This window comes from Paroedura picta, chromosome 9 (assembly GCF_049243985.1).
Source record: "Paroedura picta isolate Pp20150507F chromosome 9, Ppicta_v3.0, whole genome shotgun sequence".
Taxonomy (NCBI): domain Eukaryota; kingdom Metazoa; phylum Chordata; class Lepidosauria; order Squamata; family Gekkonidae; genus Paroedura; species Paroedura picta.
The window spans coordinates 59,737,432-59,757,609 of record NC_135377.1 but is presented as its reverse complement, the minus strand read 5'-3'; the positions used below and the strand labels follow the sequence as shown (position 1 = coordinate 59,757,609).

The 20,178-nt window shown below is 41.5% G+C and overlaps 1 protein-coding gene across 4 annotated transcripts in view; it reads right to left on the bottom strand.

Moving 5' to 3' along the window:
- The window catches only part of NFATC1 (nuclear factor of activated T cells 1), a 179,615-nt gene that overhangs the window by 116,799 nt on the left and 42,638 nt on the right, over positions 1–20,178 (bottom strand). For all 4 annotated transcript variants that reach the window (XM_077352944.1, XM_077352942.1, XM_077352945.1 and 1 more), the window contains one exon: positions 16,035–16,194. In XM_077352944.1, the coding sequence (XP_077209059.1) occupies positions 16,035–16,194 (160 nt within the window). The remainder of the gene's footprint in view (positions 1–16,034; positions 16,195–20,178) is intronic.

Below are 20,178 nucleotides of genomic sequence, written 5' to 3'. Positions count from 1 at the left end.
CTGCCCTTGCTTCTTAAAAGACCACTGCTGGGATTCTCTGGTGTGACACTGATTGCTGCTGTCAAATTACCATGGGACCTGGGGCTGTGCTGCTAGGCATGACTGCATTGGTTCTGCTGTCCTTGCACCCTTCCTCCTCCTGGCTGGGATTGTGATTCTGTGCTTGACATGAGTCAGTCCTGTTGAGACTATAGCACTGGGTTCTGCTGTTGACACTATAGCACTAGGTTCTGCTGCTGGGCTGTCCTTGCAGAAATCTCCCACGCACATACACACAGTTTCTACTTCAGAGATTCTCAGATATGCTAGATTTTGTTAGTCCTGTTAGATTTTGGCACAACCACTAGTTTTGCTGAAAGTCTTGCACTACTGGCCTTGTAAAAATGTCCCCAGGGGGCATAATGCCCCTTCAAATATTTATATTCTTGAATATCACTGAATCTGAATACCGCTGGTATTGGGATTTGACAGTATTGGTAAATACCAGAATTTTCAGGTCCAATATATCCAAATCTGAAATAACATTTTTTTTCCATTGCAGACCCCTAGAAGGCTGCAGAAACAGTTTATCCTTTACTGTATTTTCAATTCACTACATGTAAAGCATTTATTTATTTATTTATTACATTTATATACTACCTTCCCCTAAGGCATGACAAAACAATGATCACGGTCTTTAGAAGAAAGACCCATCTACCCACTAGGCAATAGATAGGATCCCATTAGAGCAGGCGACCTCTTTCAAATACCCATAGTTAATCTCCCAGAATTCTAACCCATGGTCAGAACACACTGAACATGTAAAGCAGAATTTCAAAAAGGTTGTGTTTGGTATAACCATATTTTATAGAACAAGAGGAGGCCAGTTGGTGCCCCCACTTTTGGAAATGTAGAGAACTTTCCCAGTTATTATATAGTGTTTCAATCTGAGGATTTGGAAGTCTGCACCCACTTGAAGATATTCAAAATAAATTTGCTCATGTGTTATTAGTAGTGCCAAATTCAACAGCATCAACAAGTTAGATATGAGTTGTCCCTAACTTCAAAATCAATTCTATTCCTCAAAGCTGCTGTTAATTTTAGGTTGAAAATCCTTTTCTGGGTTTTTTATAACCCTGGCATATGCCATGAAGAAATTTAATTTATGGAGAAGTTATATATTAAATGCAGTAGCCAACTTTGGTTTCTTAGAAAAATATCTAGGAAGGCTAATGTTTTTTTGTGTTTTTTCTTTTTCAGCCAAACAGTTAATAAAACAAAGTCTATTGGATATAAGTGCTTGATGCTGTATCATTAGGCACCTCAACTCTAGCCATCCTTCATAAGCAGCTTTCTCTCCCTCCATGAAATTTTCCAGTTTATTTTACAGTTCTATTACATCTTGAGAATAGGAAGGCATGTTAATATCGCATATATAACCCATTTAATGAACAACCAGCAATCAGACTAGGCCCTAGCCCATGTAATTTTTTGATCTCCAAGATTTGGATCATGAATGTGGATCATGAATGAAACCTCAGGAACATTTTAACAAGATATCCAGGATGACTGGATTGGTCTGAAATAAATTAGTCATATTTGAAATGGCAAAATTTATTGCTTTCGTTACAAAGATCCAGTTAAAACCCTCTGATATCTGTGTGGTCAAGGAATAGTTATCTCGCTCACATTGGGTCTTTTCATGCTATTACAGGATCAGTTTGTTGTGGAACCTTGCCCTTTGTTACCAAGTTTAATGTTTGTTAATTATGTATTACATTTTTAGATTTTTAATGGATATTTTATGGGCTCTAATGTGTATTGCAATTGTTTTATGCTATGTTGCACTGTTTTTCCTAATGCCACTTTCTAGGGCTGTGAGCTAATGCAATAAACTTGGCTTGACTTACACTTTGAGGAAATCCTTATCCATGGTTCCTCTATATATTTGTGAAACAGCCTGGGGGGTGGAACATGTCCGTCTGTCCAAGTTGGAATAGGGCCAGTCAGGGTGCAGTCAGCAACGCCCTGCTCCTACAGCTCCTTCCCTCCCTCCCTGGACTCTAGTCTCTTTGCTCTCAGAAAGGCCTCAATGCCTGGAGCCAGAAGCAGGTAAGGGAAGAGGGCCCTGGGAAAAGGGTTGTTGTGGAGGGCTTGCTAATGAGGGTCTCCTGGCCTGCTGACTGCCTGCTAAGGAGTTCTGTCCTGGGCCTGCTAACGAGCTGGCCAGCCCCTGCCTGCCCCACTTGATCCTGCTGTGCGCTGTGGCCCAAAGCCACCTTAAACTGCCTGGCCAGAGCCAGGGGAGGGGATCCTTTCAAGGCACGTTCTTAGGCACGGTTTTGAAGCTAGTAATCTAAATAGTGTATATAAGGTAAAGGTATCCCCTGTGCAAGCACCGAGTCATGTCTGACCCTTGGGGTGACACCCTCTAGCGTTTTCATGGCAGACTCAATACGGGGTGGTTTGCCAGTGCCTTCCCCAGAAATAGTGTATATAGTGTACCACATACTTTGGGCTCAAAGAAAAAAGTACATCCGAGTTAATGGAAGCAATTCTAAGCCAGTCTTCTCAGCAGTAAGTGTGGTTTTACTGAACGTGTTCTTACAGCTGCAGACAGTGTTACTGTTCCTTATATTGAAACTAATTAGATGCATGATCCTGATAATATTTTTCTGGAAGTAACTCACAGTGAGTGAGCTTCAGTAGGATTCAGGGGTGCAGACTCACATTATGTGCACAGATACGCCACGTGGAGAAGCAAAACCACAAAATAAAAACCTCTGCAGCAATTTTCACTTTGGGGTGAGAGAATTCTGGAGAATGCGTATTCAGCTCTTTAAAAACTGATGTTTAGTTTGGCCCTGAGTAGGCCTCTTTAGGAATGCACTGTTAGGGTTATCAACTTTGTTATTAACCCACTGGGAATTAAGTTTATCTTCTGAAGGCTAATATATATTATATGTGTATTAAAAGGTCAAATTAACTTGTTCATTTTGAGATATTGTACTATTCAATGTCTGTCTCGACATCTGAAATTCCTTTCAGGCGAAATGGCATGTTATAATTGCACTTTAAATGTGTAGCTTGCCATTCTGGCATTTCAGGCACCTGTAGCCACCTGGCTCATAAAAGTGGGTGGCAAAGAATGATGAGAAACATATCACAGCACTATCTGGTCATGATGAAGTGTGAACAGGCTCCTTGGTGAAACTACAATACAGAGTGAAATTAAGATGCTTGTAAAGGGGCAGCCATGGTAGCGATTAGTTGCACAAAGGCAGGTCCGCACATTACCATGGCATGTGCAAGAACTAACTGCAGTTTTTCTAAGCAGATACATTGGAAAGACATGAAAGAGCCTTCAGGGAGGGTGGTATATAAATATAATAATAATAAATAAATAAATGAAATAGCTTTCTGCTTTGTTTCAGCAGACCCCTTCCGAAGCCAATACTGCTGTCCGCAACTATTCATAGCTCTAGCAACTTAATTCTTGCAATGCACAAAATGTCCATATAAAACAAAACAAAAAAAGAAGAAAAAAGAGAAGGCACAAAAGGGATGGAGGCTACAGTTCATATAATCATCAGTCTTAGATAAAACATTTGCCTTGCTATTCATACCCACACATCTCTCACCTCCTCAGAGAATCACAGTTTCATGGAATGGCTTTGAATGGTGAAAGCTTCTTTCATCAAGAGATTGACATCATTCTCTGTTTCAATGACCATCAGGAGGAGTGTATTGGGATATGCACTGAGGAAACTCAACAAATCCCATGCCTGGTTTTCAACCTTTTGACTTATATGGACATACCATGTCCTTCCTTAGTTTTTATACAGCTTCACTTTATAACAGGGTGCATGCAGTTATGCTTTGTCAATTATATAAACACCTGTGGTTTTAGACAAACTTTGTTTATCATGTTTCTAAGTACTATTTAGGATCAAACATCTGTAAGTGCACAATCAATTGTTGTCTTAATGAGAAACATAGTGGGACCATGGGTTGGACCCTGTTGACTATTTCCACTGATGGGGGGAACTTGTAACCTCCAAACAGTGGAAATGTTCAACAGGGTCCAACCAACAGCCTCACTATGTATCTCATTAAGGTTCCTCATCTATCAGAAATGAATTTTGAGCTGCAGCAGGAGGGAGAAGTGAGAAAGTCAGTATAACTGGATACTTTTTGGCAGGATCCAAGATGAAGTATCAGTACAGAGTAAAAAAAAAAACCCCATCATTTCAAATTTCTTGTCAGTCATAAACTTAGTGGGTTCACGAATACCAACTTGTAGTAAAAGAAGAGTTAATTTTTATACCCCACATTTCACTAACTGAAGGAATCTCAAATCACCCTCCCTTCTTTCCAAACAAACACCGTGTGAGGTAGGTGAGGCTGAGAAAGCTCTGACGGAACTGTTCTGTGAGAACAGCCCTAAGAGAACTGTGACTAGCCCATAGTTACCCAGCTAACTGCAACCACACCAAGCTAGCTCTTCTTAGCCTCAGCCCCAACCTCCAATCCACTTGTCATATAGGGATAATATTGGTCTACCTTACAAAGCTGTTATAGGGATTATAAACCGCATAAACTGTCAAAACATTTAGCCATAGTGGTGCTTCATGAAGCAGGTGTAAAGTTTAGAAGTTTCCTAGCCTGTTATGCTAGCTTATAAACACAGCATCTGTACACCTGGGGCACAGAACACTAGCATGCTGAGGCTGCAAGTACTATAAGATTTGAAAGCTGAGGGTTATGTGGATGCCAAGAAGGATAGGCTCCATCTTGTTGACATAACCCTTGCAATAATTTATGCAAACAGCTTTGACCACTTATTGGATATAGGGTGGTCACTAACAACACCCGTCATCTAAGTGTCACAGTATGAAGTAAATATACTATTGAACTACTTCTGAAATTTTCTGTTCTCTTGCAAACATTACTTCTTAGACTAAGAATCTGTTTAAAACTTATATTTTGGAGTGGCAAAACTTAGAGCATTCCACTGCTTGTTTAGTGGAAGCAAATGCAGGAGGAACTTCCAAATAAATCTACAAGACTGTGACCTGTAAACATATTTTCACAAATCTATAAGGTAGCCCTGGATACTATTGGATTGAAAAACTGAAACGCTTCTCCACACTTTTCAGGGTGAATACGGTATTGCACTGACAGTACTGCAAAAAGCCTGATTTATATTTATTTGTACAGCAATATTTTGTAATAAATTCTCCCTCTTATCATCTAGATCTCAACCAGCACTTCAAGAGAAGAGAAACGATGAGCTTGTAGCCCTGGTGAACGTCAGGGTTGCATACTTCCTGTCTAAGAGTAATGTGATGATGTATTCTCATCTTTAAGGGTGGGGACTGTGACTGACTAAAATAGAAACATGCATTGTGATTACACACATGGTGTGCCAATAGGCATATTGTTATGGGCCTTACAACCTTCTAATCTCACAAACAATGGGAAAGGTAAATTATAAATAATGATGGCATATGATCTGCCTTGGACCAAAGCTGAACTGAAAGCAGAATGAATTTTTCAATATACAATGTCCTCCATCCAGAAAATGAGCTGAGGTTGTCACACGGATATCAATTGGACAAAGCGGCTGACTAGTGCTCTTAGTTTAAATATGCTAATGGTGCAATAGGAAATAGAGATATTCTAGACTAAGCCCACTGAAAGCAGTGGGCTCACAGTGGAGTAACTAACAAGTAGATTCTGCTGATCTTAGCAGTTTACTGCACAGTAAGGTTGATAGAGACGGAGCTGCAATTCCCAATGGATTTCGAGTCAATGTGTCTAGTCATTAAACAAGTAAAGGCTGCAGCCCTAGCAAATACATTGAGCAGCCATAACAAGATCCCTACAGATATGGAAGTCTACCCTAATCGAGAAGACGACTATGTCATGGCCACGAACATCGTGATCTTGCATGGGCTTAACTCAGTGTAACCAAGAGCCCAAAGGTTGAGCAAATGAAAATATAAAATAAAATACAACTATTCATTACATAATGGAGAATTAAAAACAACATACAAAGATACTACGAAAAAAATCAAGTATACAACTGCAAGATGAAGTTATTATTTGTTATTAAACATGTGTAACCATTATTGGGATTCTTTGGACATGCAACTTCATCTTGATCAGCTTAAGGACTGGCAGTACTGAGCTCCACCAGTTTCCCCTTTTTGGTCCTTCTCCTTGGGCAGGAGCCGCATTTGCATGGTTGCTTACAGTTGGGGTGCTTGATTATTTGCCCAGAACCCTTGATTGTTTTGTATTCTCCAAATCATGTGTAGGAAGCTTCCTTAGTGACGGTGCCCCAAGTGGTTTTACAGGAACATTGTGTACCTGTCCTTAAGCATGCTTTATAAATACTTATAAGTATTATAAACAGGGCCGGATTTACATGAAAAGAGGCCCTAGGCTATTCCACTATGTGGCCCTTTCACCTCCCATTTTTAAGTTTGTAAATTACATGAGAGATAATAAAATACATCATTACTGTGATATATATCAATATGTTAAATGAAACATGTTGTGATTGTTACTAACCTTTATTAAAAAAAACGTGGAATATAGGCCCCTCTTGATCTTGAGGCCCTAGGCTGAAGCCTAGTTAGCCTACAGGAAAATCCGGCCCTGATTATAAATATAAATATTTGCTTTATAAACACTTTATTATACTAATAATATATTTATAAATACTTTATAAATACACACACATCCCATGGACAGCAAAAATCACAAACAAGGAAATACTAGAGCGCATAAAGCCTGATATATCACTGACAGGCAAAATCATGAAACTCTGGCTTACTTACTTTGGCCATATCATGTGATACAACTCAATAGAATCAGAGTCCAGTAGCACCTTTAAGATTTATTCAGGGCGTGAGCTTTGGAGTGCAAGCACTCTTCCTCAGACTATGACCTTCTTATGTGACAGGGAATATATAGCAAAAAATATATATTCCCTGTCATGTAAGAAGATCTTAGTCTGACGAAGAGTGCTTGCACTCCAAAGCTCATGCCCTGAATAAATCTCTGTTGGTCTTAATGGTGCTACTGGACTCAGATTTTATTGTGCTACTTCAGACCAACACGGCTACCCATTTGAACTCAATAGAGAAAGCATTATGCTAGGACTGGTCAGTGGAAAAAGGAATTCAGGATAGCAAAGAACAGAGTGGTTAAATGTGATCAAAAAAAATCAAAGCATTGTACAATTAAAAGAAATGGTGCAAAATTGGAAGACGTGGAGACAGCTAAGCCCTAGGATCACCGAGAGCCTGACATGACTGAATGGCTAACATAATCACATACACATATGCATATTCATACATATATAGAGATATACATACATACACAGATGCATATTTGGCCCTGGCTCCTGCCTGACGCAATGAGTCCCTGAGGAGAGCAGGGCCCTGTCGGAACTTGTCCAGTTCTGCAGGGCCTGAAAGAGCTCTTCCGCCGGGCTTACGGTTTAGGCCGGTTGAACTGCTGAATAATCATCATATATTGCTACTCATTGGTTGCATCCCTAGCAGGCGGGCTGGTGTGTGGAGTTTATCGGTCAGCAGGTGGTTCATCTGATGCATTATCCATCCCCATGCTGCGCCAATTCCCTTGCGGTCTTTGGTTCCCAAGATTATCAATAATCCATTGTATCATTCCTCACCTGCACCCCCCTTATGCTCCTGGGCACACAAGCAAGGCCGCTCTGAATGTCAACCAAAACATAGAAGAACTCAGAAGAGGGTCTTGTACTAGTGTGGCTAATATTACTGCAACTACTTGAACTTCTCTATAAGGAACCTTTGTACCTGGATACAAGATGTGCATGTGACTTTTGTATCAGTGGGACTTATCCATTAAACCAAGATGCTCCTGAGGTTGTATAAGGACGGGGAGAGCAGCCAAGGCGACATGCCAGAAACAAGCCCTTTTATATATAAACTACTGAATAAGAGGAGGGAAAGGAATCAAGAACCAATTCCATATCCACCTACCTATTCTCATAACTCTCTCTGCCTGAACGTCTCCACCCTAATTATGCCATCCAGGTGGCACTGATATATATAATTAACTAACAGTGTGTAATGATGTGTGCTTTCCACTTTTATCAACCATTCTAGCTCTCCTCCATCCGCCCAACCCTAGTAGCACCAACAGTTCCTGTATTATTTTAAATGTTGATGATAAAAACATGCCCAAATTTCCTTCCCCTTCCTACTCTCTTGGCTCTCAGTATGATAAATCTCCATCCCCTTCCAAGATGCCAGTTGTTTTCTTTTAACTGGTCGGCGCCCGCTCCTTTATCTGGCCATGTAGTCAACAGAATGGAAGCAGGTACAGCTGTCCCCCTCTGTTATCCTCCATGCCAGGAAATAGTTCACCTGCTGAATTTGGCATGCTGTTCTTATAGGTTACAGGGATAGAAATGCTGGTCATCCTGAACATATCCTAAATACACATAATCATCTTCCACAGGCAGGAGCATTTTTCCCTGGAGATACAGCCAAGAATTATAATAATAATAAATAAATACATTGTTCTAACTTTTCTACCAAGCAGCCACTTTGGAAAGGTGGAAAAATTGTGCTCCTGTCTATGGAAGTTTCCCCATGCACAGACGTTTTAGATGGGATACAACTCATAGTAATATACCGAAAGTGGGAGATGTCCCACTGTCCGTCCCCCCCCCCCACCTTCCAACAGAAATGTCCTACAGACCCTCAGGCTCTGGATAGTTGTTTCAACACAACTAAGTTTCGCTTTGAACATTCTGCCCTGAGGAAATACCTTCATGTAAAATTATACATATTTCTTTGCATAGATCTTATTGGACTACTTGTTACTTTAAACTACCTGTCCGGCGTGTCTCATCGTGAGAGGCTGACACAACTATATCTCATGCAGATCTCTCATCATTCAAAATAATAATCCTCACAACTTTTACTTTCTGAAGGAAGGGTTGTGGAGAAGGTTAAAGGCAGGCATCTTAGTAAGCTTTGGTTATACAGCAACTGTGTGACCGTTTATGCACTGGAGGTTTCATGCCGGGCTGCAGGCTGGAGTTTTAGTTGTGGCAGGTTGCCCCACCTCTTCCTGCACCCACATGGGGGAGCATTTGGCCTGGTGTACCTCATCTGCCCCCGATTTGTGCTCCTGTATGGGAGCTGGGGCAGTGAAGTTCCCAGTGCATAAACGGTCTGTGAGGCTATCTTTATGTGAGGTAGGAAATCTTTCTCTGCCTCCAAATAATCTATTAATGATGCAGAACCCTGCTACCATTTACGGCAGCAGTAATGTTCGTAATGCATCTGACAGACTATTCTCCTTTTCAGTTTTGATTATCTGTCTGCTGCTTTGAGGTCGGCTTTAACTATGCAGAGGCGAGATGTGTGAAAGCCATTCAGGTGCGACTGATTCTTGAGGGGTAACGGCTGCCTCAAACACAGCTATAAAACATAGCCTTTGTCTGGATTGGAGCACAGTTCTGTGGCTGCATGCTACTAATGGCAACCTGGCTAACAGGTGTTTCCCAATTTTTCTATTCTCACAACACAAAAAAAAAGATCAAATATCCCACTGCCTATCAAGGGTAGCATTTTCTTTCAAGTGCAAGTTACGAAGAGCATACATGGAAGTCTGTCATGTCAAGATAAAACAAATCACTGCTTACTAATGTGAGTTTTTTTGGGGGGAGAGGCTGATTTGCCTTATTGATGTGAAACATAAAATAGTCACTGCGAATTATGTTCCATTCAGAGAATGCGTGTGTCGTTTTCTGTAGATCTGCTTGTTTTCTTTCATATTCTTTCCAATACGTCATTTTTGTTAGCATAGCTGAAACATCAATGGATCTCTGTTTATCCTTCAGGATACCCTCTCTGGGATAAGACGTGCAAGAGGCCTCCAATCTACTTCACATCTCATTGTTTATTCATTATCTGCTATGGTTTCCCTCCAGGAAAAAAAAAGGAGGCTAAAGATGGCGTCTTGATGGTGTCACCCTCTGTTGTCAGATTGTGACTCACGGCAAAAGCAGAGGTGGTAGACCATCAAAGGAAAAACACTGGGAAATCATTTGTGTTCCCGCCCTTCTACTGGCAAAGCTTTTGAGAGAAGATATAGAAGCAAGCACCCTCTAGGGACACTGGGGTATCCTGACAAAAAGGAAGTAGGAAGAGATTGTGACGGATAGAAGAGAACAAAGCAATACAAACCATGGGGGAAAGAAAATAAGAACAGAAATGAATAAATTAACCACTATGCCAGAAAGATCCAGAAAGAAATGGAACACACAGCACCTTACCCATGAAGGCGAATGTGCAAAGTGACTCCCCATGCCCCCTTTATTTAGTAACCTGACTGAACATCTAAAAAACAAAGTGGCACCAGTTCAACAAACCACAGCATCATTAGATACACTTGCTCTAAATCAGGGGTAGTCAAACGGCGGCCCTCCAGATGTCCATGGACTACAATATCCATGAGCCCCTCTAGCCTGCAGCCGGACTCATGGGAATTGTAGTCCATGGACATCTGGAGGGCCGCAGTTTGACTACCCCTGGTTTAAAGTTAGGAGATAAAGTGGTATGACATGGCTACATAGTCACATGGAGGACTCTACGAATGGCTGTGGCAGTAAAGTCAGTGGCATCTTGAGTCATCTACAGAAGAAGGGAGTTTACCAAAATCGGCTGCTCATTAGCTGCAGATGCTGGGCACCACTGGCCTTGGAGCTGGGCAGCATTCGCCTGAACTGATGGGCTACGGATGGGCAGGAGAAGATGTTTGTGGGACTCAGCACCATTGTGTGCAGGAAACTTTGTTAAAAGCCTTAAACGTTTTGGGACAAAGCCATGTGAAGTGTACTCACGTGGCCCATTAACTGAAATAACAATACTAATAATTTTTAAAAGAAAGAACTGGGACTGGCTTCTACACAGAGGCTAGTAAGAAATTCATCTCTTCATCTTTATTTCCCACTCCCCGTGCAAATAAAATTCCTTCTTGCTACCAGCAACAGGTCAACGCTTGAAGAGACACAAGCCTACAAACCTCTATCTGGATATTTTAATGCCTGTACTGAGAGAGAACAAATCTGCTGGGTGAAGTTCTTAATCAGAAGTTAGGATTTGAGGGTTTAAAATATTTTTTAAAATTGGAGGAAAAAAGATAATGCCATGCTCTTTTCATGTATGGTTACAGCAACTTAGATGAAAGTTCCCAAGTAGCCTTAGTGAAAGTTAGCTCGTGAAACAAAAATGTTCTACCTCTTTCCTCCCATTTAAGCCCACTGAGCTCATAAATATGCTGCTCCTGGTGACAGGGTACTTACTCCCTTGGAACGTCATGAATGGAGGGTCAAGATATACAAGGGTAGAAGAATAATTGAAAATCATGCATATCTTCTGCTCATGCTGACAGTACCTCATGCTGACAGAAAATATCTTTTGGAGTCAATCCTTAGTTACTAGCAACAGTATTAAGAAACAAAACAGCCCTGAATTTTTAACAGCATAGTCCTCTTGGATAGTGAAAATGGATACCGGTAAATTTTATCCCTTATGTATGTGGGTCTAAACCTGCACCGTAATTTGGCATATCCAATCCATGTTGTGACTTCCCAAAGGGCCTCCACAGCCTGATTTGCATTTCACAGATTAGTCACCTGGGGTGTGGGTGCACTTCCTAGTTTTGAAAATTCTGAAATGTTTTCCACAGAGCAGATATAGGGACAAACTATACAGCTAGTCTCAGAACAGAGTTGGGTCAAGTTTGATATGGTGATGAAGAATATTTTAGTCTGGATTCTTGTGTTACTCCAGTAGTATGCAGGCTAGTAGCATTGCTCTTTCCCACACTGTTGGGTAACAGGAGAAGCTTGAGAAATATTAAGGTACACTTGGTGTGGCTCCTGTTCATTTACCAAGGGAAGACATTGGCATGGGGTGTGAGACTGCAGCTTGGATTCCTCTCACCTGGTCCAGGACTTCCCACATTACCTTGGGGGTGAGATGAGAAACATTGTTTCTTTGGCTTCCACTTCATGGAAATAATACGAGTATCTGGACTTCCAGACCAATGGTGTCAGGGGGAAAAAATGGAACAGCATGCTCAAAGTATAATTACTTAGAAAAATATAGAATGCATTAAATATTTATATCCCGCCTTTCTTCTCGGATCACCAGGAAGGACTTGAGCCAGGACGGTACTTTTTCTTGTCTGGTGACTGCATGGTTGCCTCTTTCTTCAGGTATCATGTCTTACATTATCGTAACCATTAGAAAAGGTTTTCAGGGTCACAACTCTCTGTATGTGTTCCTGCTGTTCTTCCTTAGCATGTGTGGTTGAGCTCACCTGTATGAGCAATCGAATTCTTCAACTAGACTCTTTCCTGATTCTTGCATGTACATTTAGCTTGGACCATCTTTTCTGTTCCTACACTCTTCTACAGGCATAAAAATGCTGGTTGAATATCTGTCTCCCCTCCAAGAACCATCTTGGTATCATGGTTAAAAGTAGCAGCCTCTTATCTGGAGAACTGGATTTGATTCCCAACTCCTTCACATGCAGCCAACTGGGTGACCTTGGGCTAGTCGCAGTACTGTAAGAGCTGTTTTCACAAAGCAGAGTTCTCTCAGATCCATCTACTCACAGGGTGTCTGTTGTAGGGAGAGGAAGGGAAGACTACCATCAGTTGCTTTGAGACTCCTTTGTGTAGTGAAAAGCGGGGTGTAAAAACTTCTTTCCTTCCAGGGGAGATTTATTGTGTTTAGACTAGGTACTATGTGAACAACATACTCAATTGATCCCTTTTTACCCCAGGACTCATGCTCTGGTTCTACACAGGTAAGGGATACTCTTCATGAGCCTGGTCTGACATGGGGATCCATTTGGGCAACAATGTGTGTCAATCTACATGACAAGGATATGATAAAATGCAGGTAAAATCGTCCTTTTGGGTATCCTCAAAATCTGTGATTTTGTGGACTGGTTCAGATTTTATAACTCAGTTATGTCCATTTTACACAAAGTGGGAGTAAGTCTTGGTCCTGGAAACACGTATTTCAGGACTGGAACATAAAATTCATATTGTTCCAGGCATTTGTGAATCCCTGTGTATATACAATTTTGCTTCAATACTCACAGTTCATTCCACAAATGACATGAATTCTGTGGGGCTACACTCTTCAGACCTAGGCCTATCCCCACAACATAAATTAATATTGGACCAGAAATTGAAATGGGCCCTATAATTATCGGAAGAGTGGGTTCTTGGCCGTCTCAAAGACTTGTTTCCATTTCTTTTATGCTTTCAATTGATCCCTTGTTGTTGTCACTCTTTGCTCCTTAATGTTTCTCCGTCCTTCCCCTGTATGACTTGCTGGTGCGTGCCTGTCCACAAACAAGCCGCAAACAATTATCTCTGCCAACTGCAAAAAGAAGGAATTGTTGAATTTAATCCTAGATGGCCCTTTACTTCCTCCTATGTTTCTTGTATAAAGAGCCTCCAGACTCCTGTACTGATAGACCTCATTGTCTGTAAATACAAAAAAAATGTACATACACACTATTGAAGAAATTAAATTGCTGACTAGGGCCATACAGGATGTTAGTGGGAGGGCAGAATTTGAAATAACAAATTCCCAGAATAGAAAGCATTTTTCTCTCCCTTGTAGCAGCTTGACAGGGAAAGTACTGCATTTCTGAGGAGGATTATGATTAGTAACGAAGTTTTATGAGACAGGGTATGAAGCACTCTGCCAAACATTACCTCACCATAACCAATTAACCAGCACCTTTGATTAGCCAGTTTCTCAAAGCATTTTTAGCTCTTTCGAGGTGTGTCAGCTCATCTCATTCTCCAAGCATTCAGAAATCCTTATGATAACTTGGGCTGCCATGGTAGCCAAACACTCAAACAAGTAAAGAGAAAACATGTAGGAGTGAGAAGACATCAAGGGCCCAGGTGATCGTATGCATATTCACCCAGAAGGGAGCAAGTATCTATCACAGTGCATTTACAATGCCAAGGTTCTTCTGCACAAAAGGGTGATATCCAACTTATCATGAGTAAGCTGGCTTAGATCAGTAGCAGTGGGAAAGAGATGCCATAGTAAGGAAATCAGCAAGTATCGGGTGTCGAAGCGGGTGCAGAATTTATAGGACAAATGTTCAGTTGGAGCGGGTGTAGTATTTATTGGATGTGTGTTCAGTTGGACCGGGTGTAGCATTTATCGGATGTATTTTCCATGCGTGGCATTGACAACATAGCTAAATGGGAGTCACACAGGGTGGAAAGCTTTGGTGGGTTGGGTGACAGAAGTGGTGTCTAGCTCCAAATGCAACACCATCTTAACAGTAATTATTGCAATAGAGGATCGGGCTCCTGTACTTTTCATATTTGTGCAGAAGAAGGAATTTCAGCAGGGCCTGCACTTATCTCTTCTACAACACCGGGATATGATAAGCTTCTGGTGATAGTTTATGGTTTCCCTGTCCATGATCCCAAAACACCCAGAGGGAAATGGCCAAAGATGCACATCTTTTTTGTGCCTCAATGGCACAACTTTCTTCCAGTGGATGGAAGAAAGGCTGCTACAAGTAAGTGGAAAAGAGCAGGGGTGGGAGGGTCCTTCCTAATACAATCTTACTTTCTGCGGGGAAGGGAGAACACCCAAAAGCCAAGAAGAACCAGCTTCACTCCTTCTAGGGACTGAGAAATGGATTTAGCTTCTTCATTACTTCTCCATATCTGACATTTGTTGCCATTTCATGAGGCTACCTAGGCAGAGACACACAGCAGGCTTCATTTCATTTCCGCATACTGTAACGAGCGATTGTGGGGGAGCGGCTGGACACATTTAGCCCAATTAAATGTTGGCACTCTACTCCATTTTTTCCAATCACCCAGGGTGGAAATTTTAAATGTCAAGCTGGCCACTGCGAATTGGTGCCTCTCCTCTACATTCCCCCAAACCAGGAAGCTGGCAGAATACATACCCATGGAACAAGCTTATAGCTACAAATTTCACTTTAGGTATCATTCAATGTTCATTTTAAAAAATACAGTAGGAATTCTTAAACAATTTGTGGACTGGATTAGGAAAAGATGATATTGACAATTATAAATTTATGGCATTTAGGTAGATGAGCAAAACAACTGTATATGATTTGGTTCATCCTCTATTAGCTATCTCTCTGGAAAACAGGACTTAAATTGTTCCCAGCTGAAAACTACTAAATTTGTAACATTTTTTTCAAGGAATGAGCAAAGAGCAAGTTTCAAGAGAGATTTTTCTTTCTGAAAGCAATTAAATAAATGCAGTCCACATGAGAGAAATGCCAGGCCTTAGCAAAGCAACTATTTCTTAAGCTTCTACTCCGAACATCCAAACACCAGCTGGTCTTCCCCAAACCCAACACACAGATATATACTTTTTACCAAAGAACACTCAGTTTATGTTGTTGGTCAAAATGCTTCTGCATGTTGCTACAACAAGGAGGGGATCGCCATGGGGACTGGCATTATTGCCTTGGAAGTCCTTTTACCAAGGCTGCATCTTATTTGGCTCTCCCATCACTGGTGTAGGGAAACATTGTGCAAACCTATGCAGTTAGGTGCATTGAAATCCACTTACATGAATGGGCTTGAAAAGCATGTAATTATGCATATAGCTGCAGATTTAGACAGGACCCAGGTGGTAAGGTTTACATACTTAACAGCACACAGAAGCATTTTGGTTGCAACCACAGATGCATAAAGCAGCCCGCAGAGCATACAATCAGATACATGTGGTCTTCTTTTGAGACAATGAACATTGACGCTCAGAGCAATACAATACTTGCAAACCATTAAGGATCGGGCTTCGTCAGCTCAGGACAAGAGTTTAAGGGATGGAGAGAGAGTGCTGTCAGTGAAGTTTTTGAGGGCTTTCAGAGAGTTATGCATAGGTTCTTTCCAAAACAACTGCAAGAAGCCAGCTTTGTTGCCCTGAAAAAAAAGCTATTACCTGCACCATGGGATGTCCCCCGGCAGAAGCCTTCACAGCCCCTCGACTCCCTTCAGTTTCATAATGGGCTCTGTGATGGGACTTGGGCTGCACTTCAATCCGAAGTTCATAAGGTCCTGAGTGAGACGGCAACTGCCAATCCAGAGCAGGCAAGGATGGGCTGTAATGGAAAACGACAGGAATTAAATATTAACAAGCATACTATCATAAACCACAAGAATCTCATGCTATTACTTTAGAGACCATGTTTAGCAGTTCATCCTTCACCATCTTACATCTGAAATTTCATCAGTGGAGATAATGGTATGACATAAGTAATTTAAAAGGCAATGGTTATTTTATGAAGATTTATGGATGATGCAGATTTGATGGGCCAGAGCTATCAGTTGCTTAAACAAAATGGAAAAATGGTTCTACAGTGTGTGTTTTAAAAATCCACTTAATGTATCAATCCATTAATCAAAAAGTACAGAGGTGATCAGTAAGAAATGGAAAACCTATAAGTGCAGCTCTACTCTGAAATGGACTTTGGGGAGTGCCAGTACTTTGGTGTAGTCAGCTTCCATATCTTTTGCTCTCAGACTAACAGCCATACAATTTCTGATGTCAATACAAAACTTCTGTAAACGTCCCCATTAGAACAAGACTGGCCAAACATGTCCCCCTTTATGCGGCCAACACTGTTATGTATACATTAGGACAGTGGTCCTCAACCTTTTTATCACCAGGGACCGGTCAACGCTTGACAATTTTACTGAGGCCCGGGGGGGGGGGGTAGTCTTTTGCCGAGGGACATTGCCACTGCTACCTGAGCCCCTGCTCCACTTGCTTTCCCTCTGGCACCCCCAACTTCGCGTCGCCCGCTGGGGGGGCACTGCCAGCAGCAGCTGCTCAGTGCCATGCCAAGGGGGAGCCCCAGCCCTGGAGACTGCTGGAGAGCATGAAAAGTGAGCCGGCGGCAGAGTGGCAGGGCAGCCCCCGAGGCAGCAGGCAGGAAGGAGGATGAGGAGGAGCTGCAGCCCGGTACCAACTAATCCACGGACCAGTATGGGTCCCCGGCCCGGAGGTTGGGGACCGCTGCATTAGGAGACCTGAAAGCAATTTCTTTATTTCTCTAACAAGGATTCAGCAAAGCATCTGGGAATCTGATCATTATGATTCCAATCTGACGCTATATCTGAAACACAAATATCACTAAGTGTATTTTTCCTACCCTCTGCCTAGGAATACCTTATGATAAATCTCCTCAACCTGCTATGGTTCCCTGCCTACGTGTATCACAGGCTGTCTATGTGGTTGGACAAGAGTTAATTGTCAGAAATGGGCTGTACCAGTCATTCAACACCTGGTTTCTCCCAGAGACTTCTGTACACATCATGCTAAAGTAGATTCAAAGTAAACTCCCACGAAGATCTAATCATGTCATGCACTCTTTTGATGCATGCCTGACAAACAGCTAATAAATGTATGCAGCAGAGACATGGTCTTGGAGAAGCCAGGCAGAGATTATTTCAGCCATGTGAAAATATGCTTATTCTGAATTCTGCTTGAGGAAAAATATCAGCCCAACTGACATCATGAGACTGACAAGTTCATGCTATTATTATATGAAAATGGTTATTAAACGAAAAAGTCAACTTTTTCTTTTAAGTGTGTCATAAATCTCGTGAGCTACTGGTCATATAGAGCTTTCCTGCCCTCAACTGCCAACTAGTGTTATAATGAGCTGGGATGCAGGTAACAATGCACTTCAAAAGAGGGAGACAGGAGTGCATAACCTGATCACGATTTAGCAAAGTTTATGGGCCTTCCTGCTCTCATCCAGGTATGTCACATACGCTTGTTGTCTAAAGCTCAACATAGCACAGATTGACTACCTATAATTCAGAAATACACGGAACCAGTAAACGGTTGACTGTTTTTCCAGATTATTATCCATGGGCTGTGGAATCAACCAAGGTTCTCATGTTTTTAAGTAATCATTTAACACACATTAGCTGTGCCTTAACTCAGGCTCCCCAATTTGTTGAGCCTGTGGATACCTTAAGGAAAAAGGAGTAGGCACAAAATGGCTGCCATTTAATCATAAAATGCAGAGAGACTCCAATCTAAGAATTCTCCTATGATGGAAGCAGCTGTTTCTGGACTGGTGTTTCCTGAAAACCCTAAAATGATAATTCCTGAGCTCTTCTGAAGCACTTGATACTCCAGTGAAATGGAGGAAAGGCAAAAACTGGATCTTCGGTTTGGGGAAGAAATACATGAGTGACAGAAAACACACTGGTGAAACCACTGTCAACTGCTAAGCAGATCGTTCTTATAGACTCTTCCTTTTGTTAAACTAATTAAACTAATGGTGTCTACTTGCTCCTAACCTTCTTGCAAATAGCTGGGGGGTACAGCCTCAGTGGTATCATGTAATCTATAATTATCAAGAACACATACAGCAGTTTTTATTTCAGTATTGGTTGTGACTGTAGTCTGCAAGTTTTAATCCATGATATTTCGCCAAGAACTGTAGCTGGCATCTTTAGAGGTAGGATAGGGCAAGAATCTTCTCGATACCAAAATGTGGACTACAGCTATCAGACCATGGCTAAACAGCCAGGAAAACCTCCCAACAACCCATGGCCTCCAGCCGTGAAAGCCTTCAACAATTCTTTTTATTCCAAGATTTGATTCTCCACGTAAGATATCACACTGCATTTTATATCCTTCTTAACCCCCTTGAAACCAAGCATTGGGGGTAAAACAAGGATTCATCTCTCAGAATACAGAACTGTGCCCCAAACATGCACACTGGCTTTAATCTTCAAGGGAGGTCAGCCTCCTGTTGCTGTAGCTTACAAGCATCGCAATTCTTATTTGTGAATCCACAGAATAGAGGCACACACGTTGAAAACATGGTGAATTTCCCCGCACCCCGTGATTATATTAGAGAAAAACCATCTAAAGTGCAACTGGCAGAAACCATCTTCTCCTCAACCACAGTTAAAGCCATGATTATTTTTAACGAGAAAACCAAAATACTCATACCTGGCATACACTACCATGTCACATCGCTAATGTATTTAGCAACTTGAGGTGACTACCATTAATCAAACATACTCAGCAAAATCTGAAAGGCCAATCTGCTCTTCTTGTGTTGCTCACAATATAGAGAGCAGTATGAAACATTCTTGGGTGACTTTTTGAAGAGACTGTGCCTGACTGCTCTAGAAATCTGCATAACACAAGGCACCTGTGCATCTCATGTTGACAATCACTAAAGATCATAAAGCAGATTATTTTCTCCCTTCCCCAGCAACCAAGGACAAAATATCAAATTATGACATTCCCAGGGTAATTTTTTCCAAAAACTCCTTCCATCATCGCAAAAATATCGCCTTCAAAGTTCAAATCTGCCTTTAACATGTAAAAGAAAATAAAAATTAAAAAAATGGGAAAGTGGCTGATTAAAAAAAACAACACAAAACACTCCTTTTTCCTGTTTTGATCTCAGATTGGCACCTAAAACGCTGATTAAAAGAAAGCCGCTCATTCCATTACGAGGCAGCCACAAAATTCAAACCTACAACCCATCATTAAAATTCTTTTGCAATTTACAAGCCCTGACCAACAACAATAAGCGTACAATTAACTGTAGTTTTCCTGATAGAGGAAGCGGCATGATGCTTTTAACAGTTGCAGGGGCTGTGGCTTGCCAGTGCGATTTCCTACTCTAGGTTATCTTCATTGTACACTTAATTTCCTGCAGCACAGCAGAGTTAAAGGAAGAGATACTGAGCATATATTTAGATTCTGAAAGCTCTTTGTGAAAAGTGGGGCCCCTATGATTAGAGGCTCCAGCCACGCCACACGGGGATATTACCCGTAAAGAAGACTTGAAATACTGAGGCAGAGGCACAATGAGGGGAAGATATTACCTCATCACATATTAAGGTTTAAAAAAAAAATTTAAGTGTACGCTCAGAAATGTAAATGGTGAATGAGACGAATAGTTGCTTCTAACAAATACATTTACTGAAGCGTCGGGATTGCTTGTACTTGCTTGTACGAACAAACCCGTGTTCTGTGAGGAATGCCCTTCCTTAGCACGACTCTCCGACTTCCACTGGAGCTAGGCTGGCCTCTTCTAGAAGAG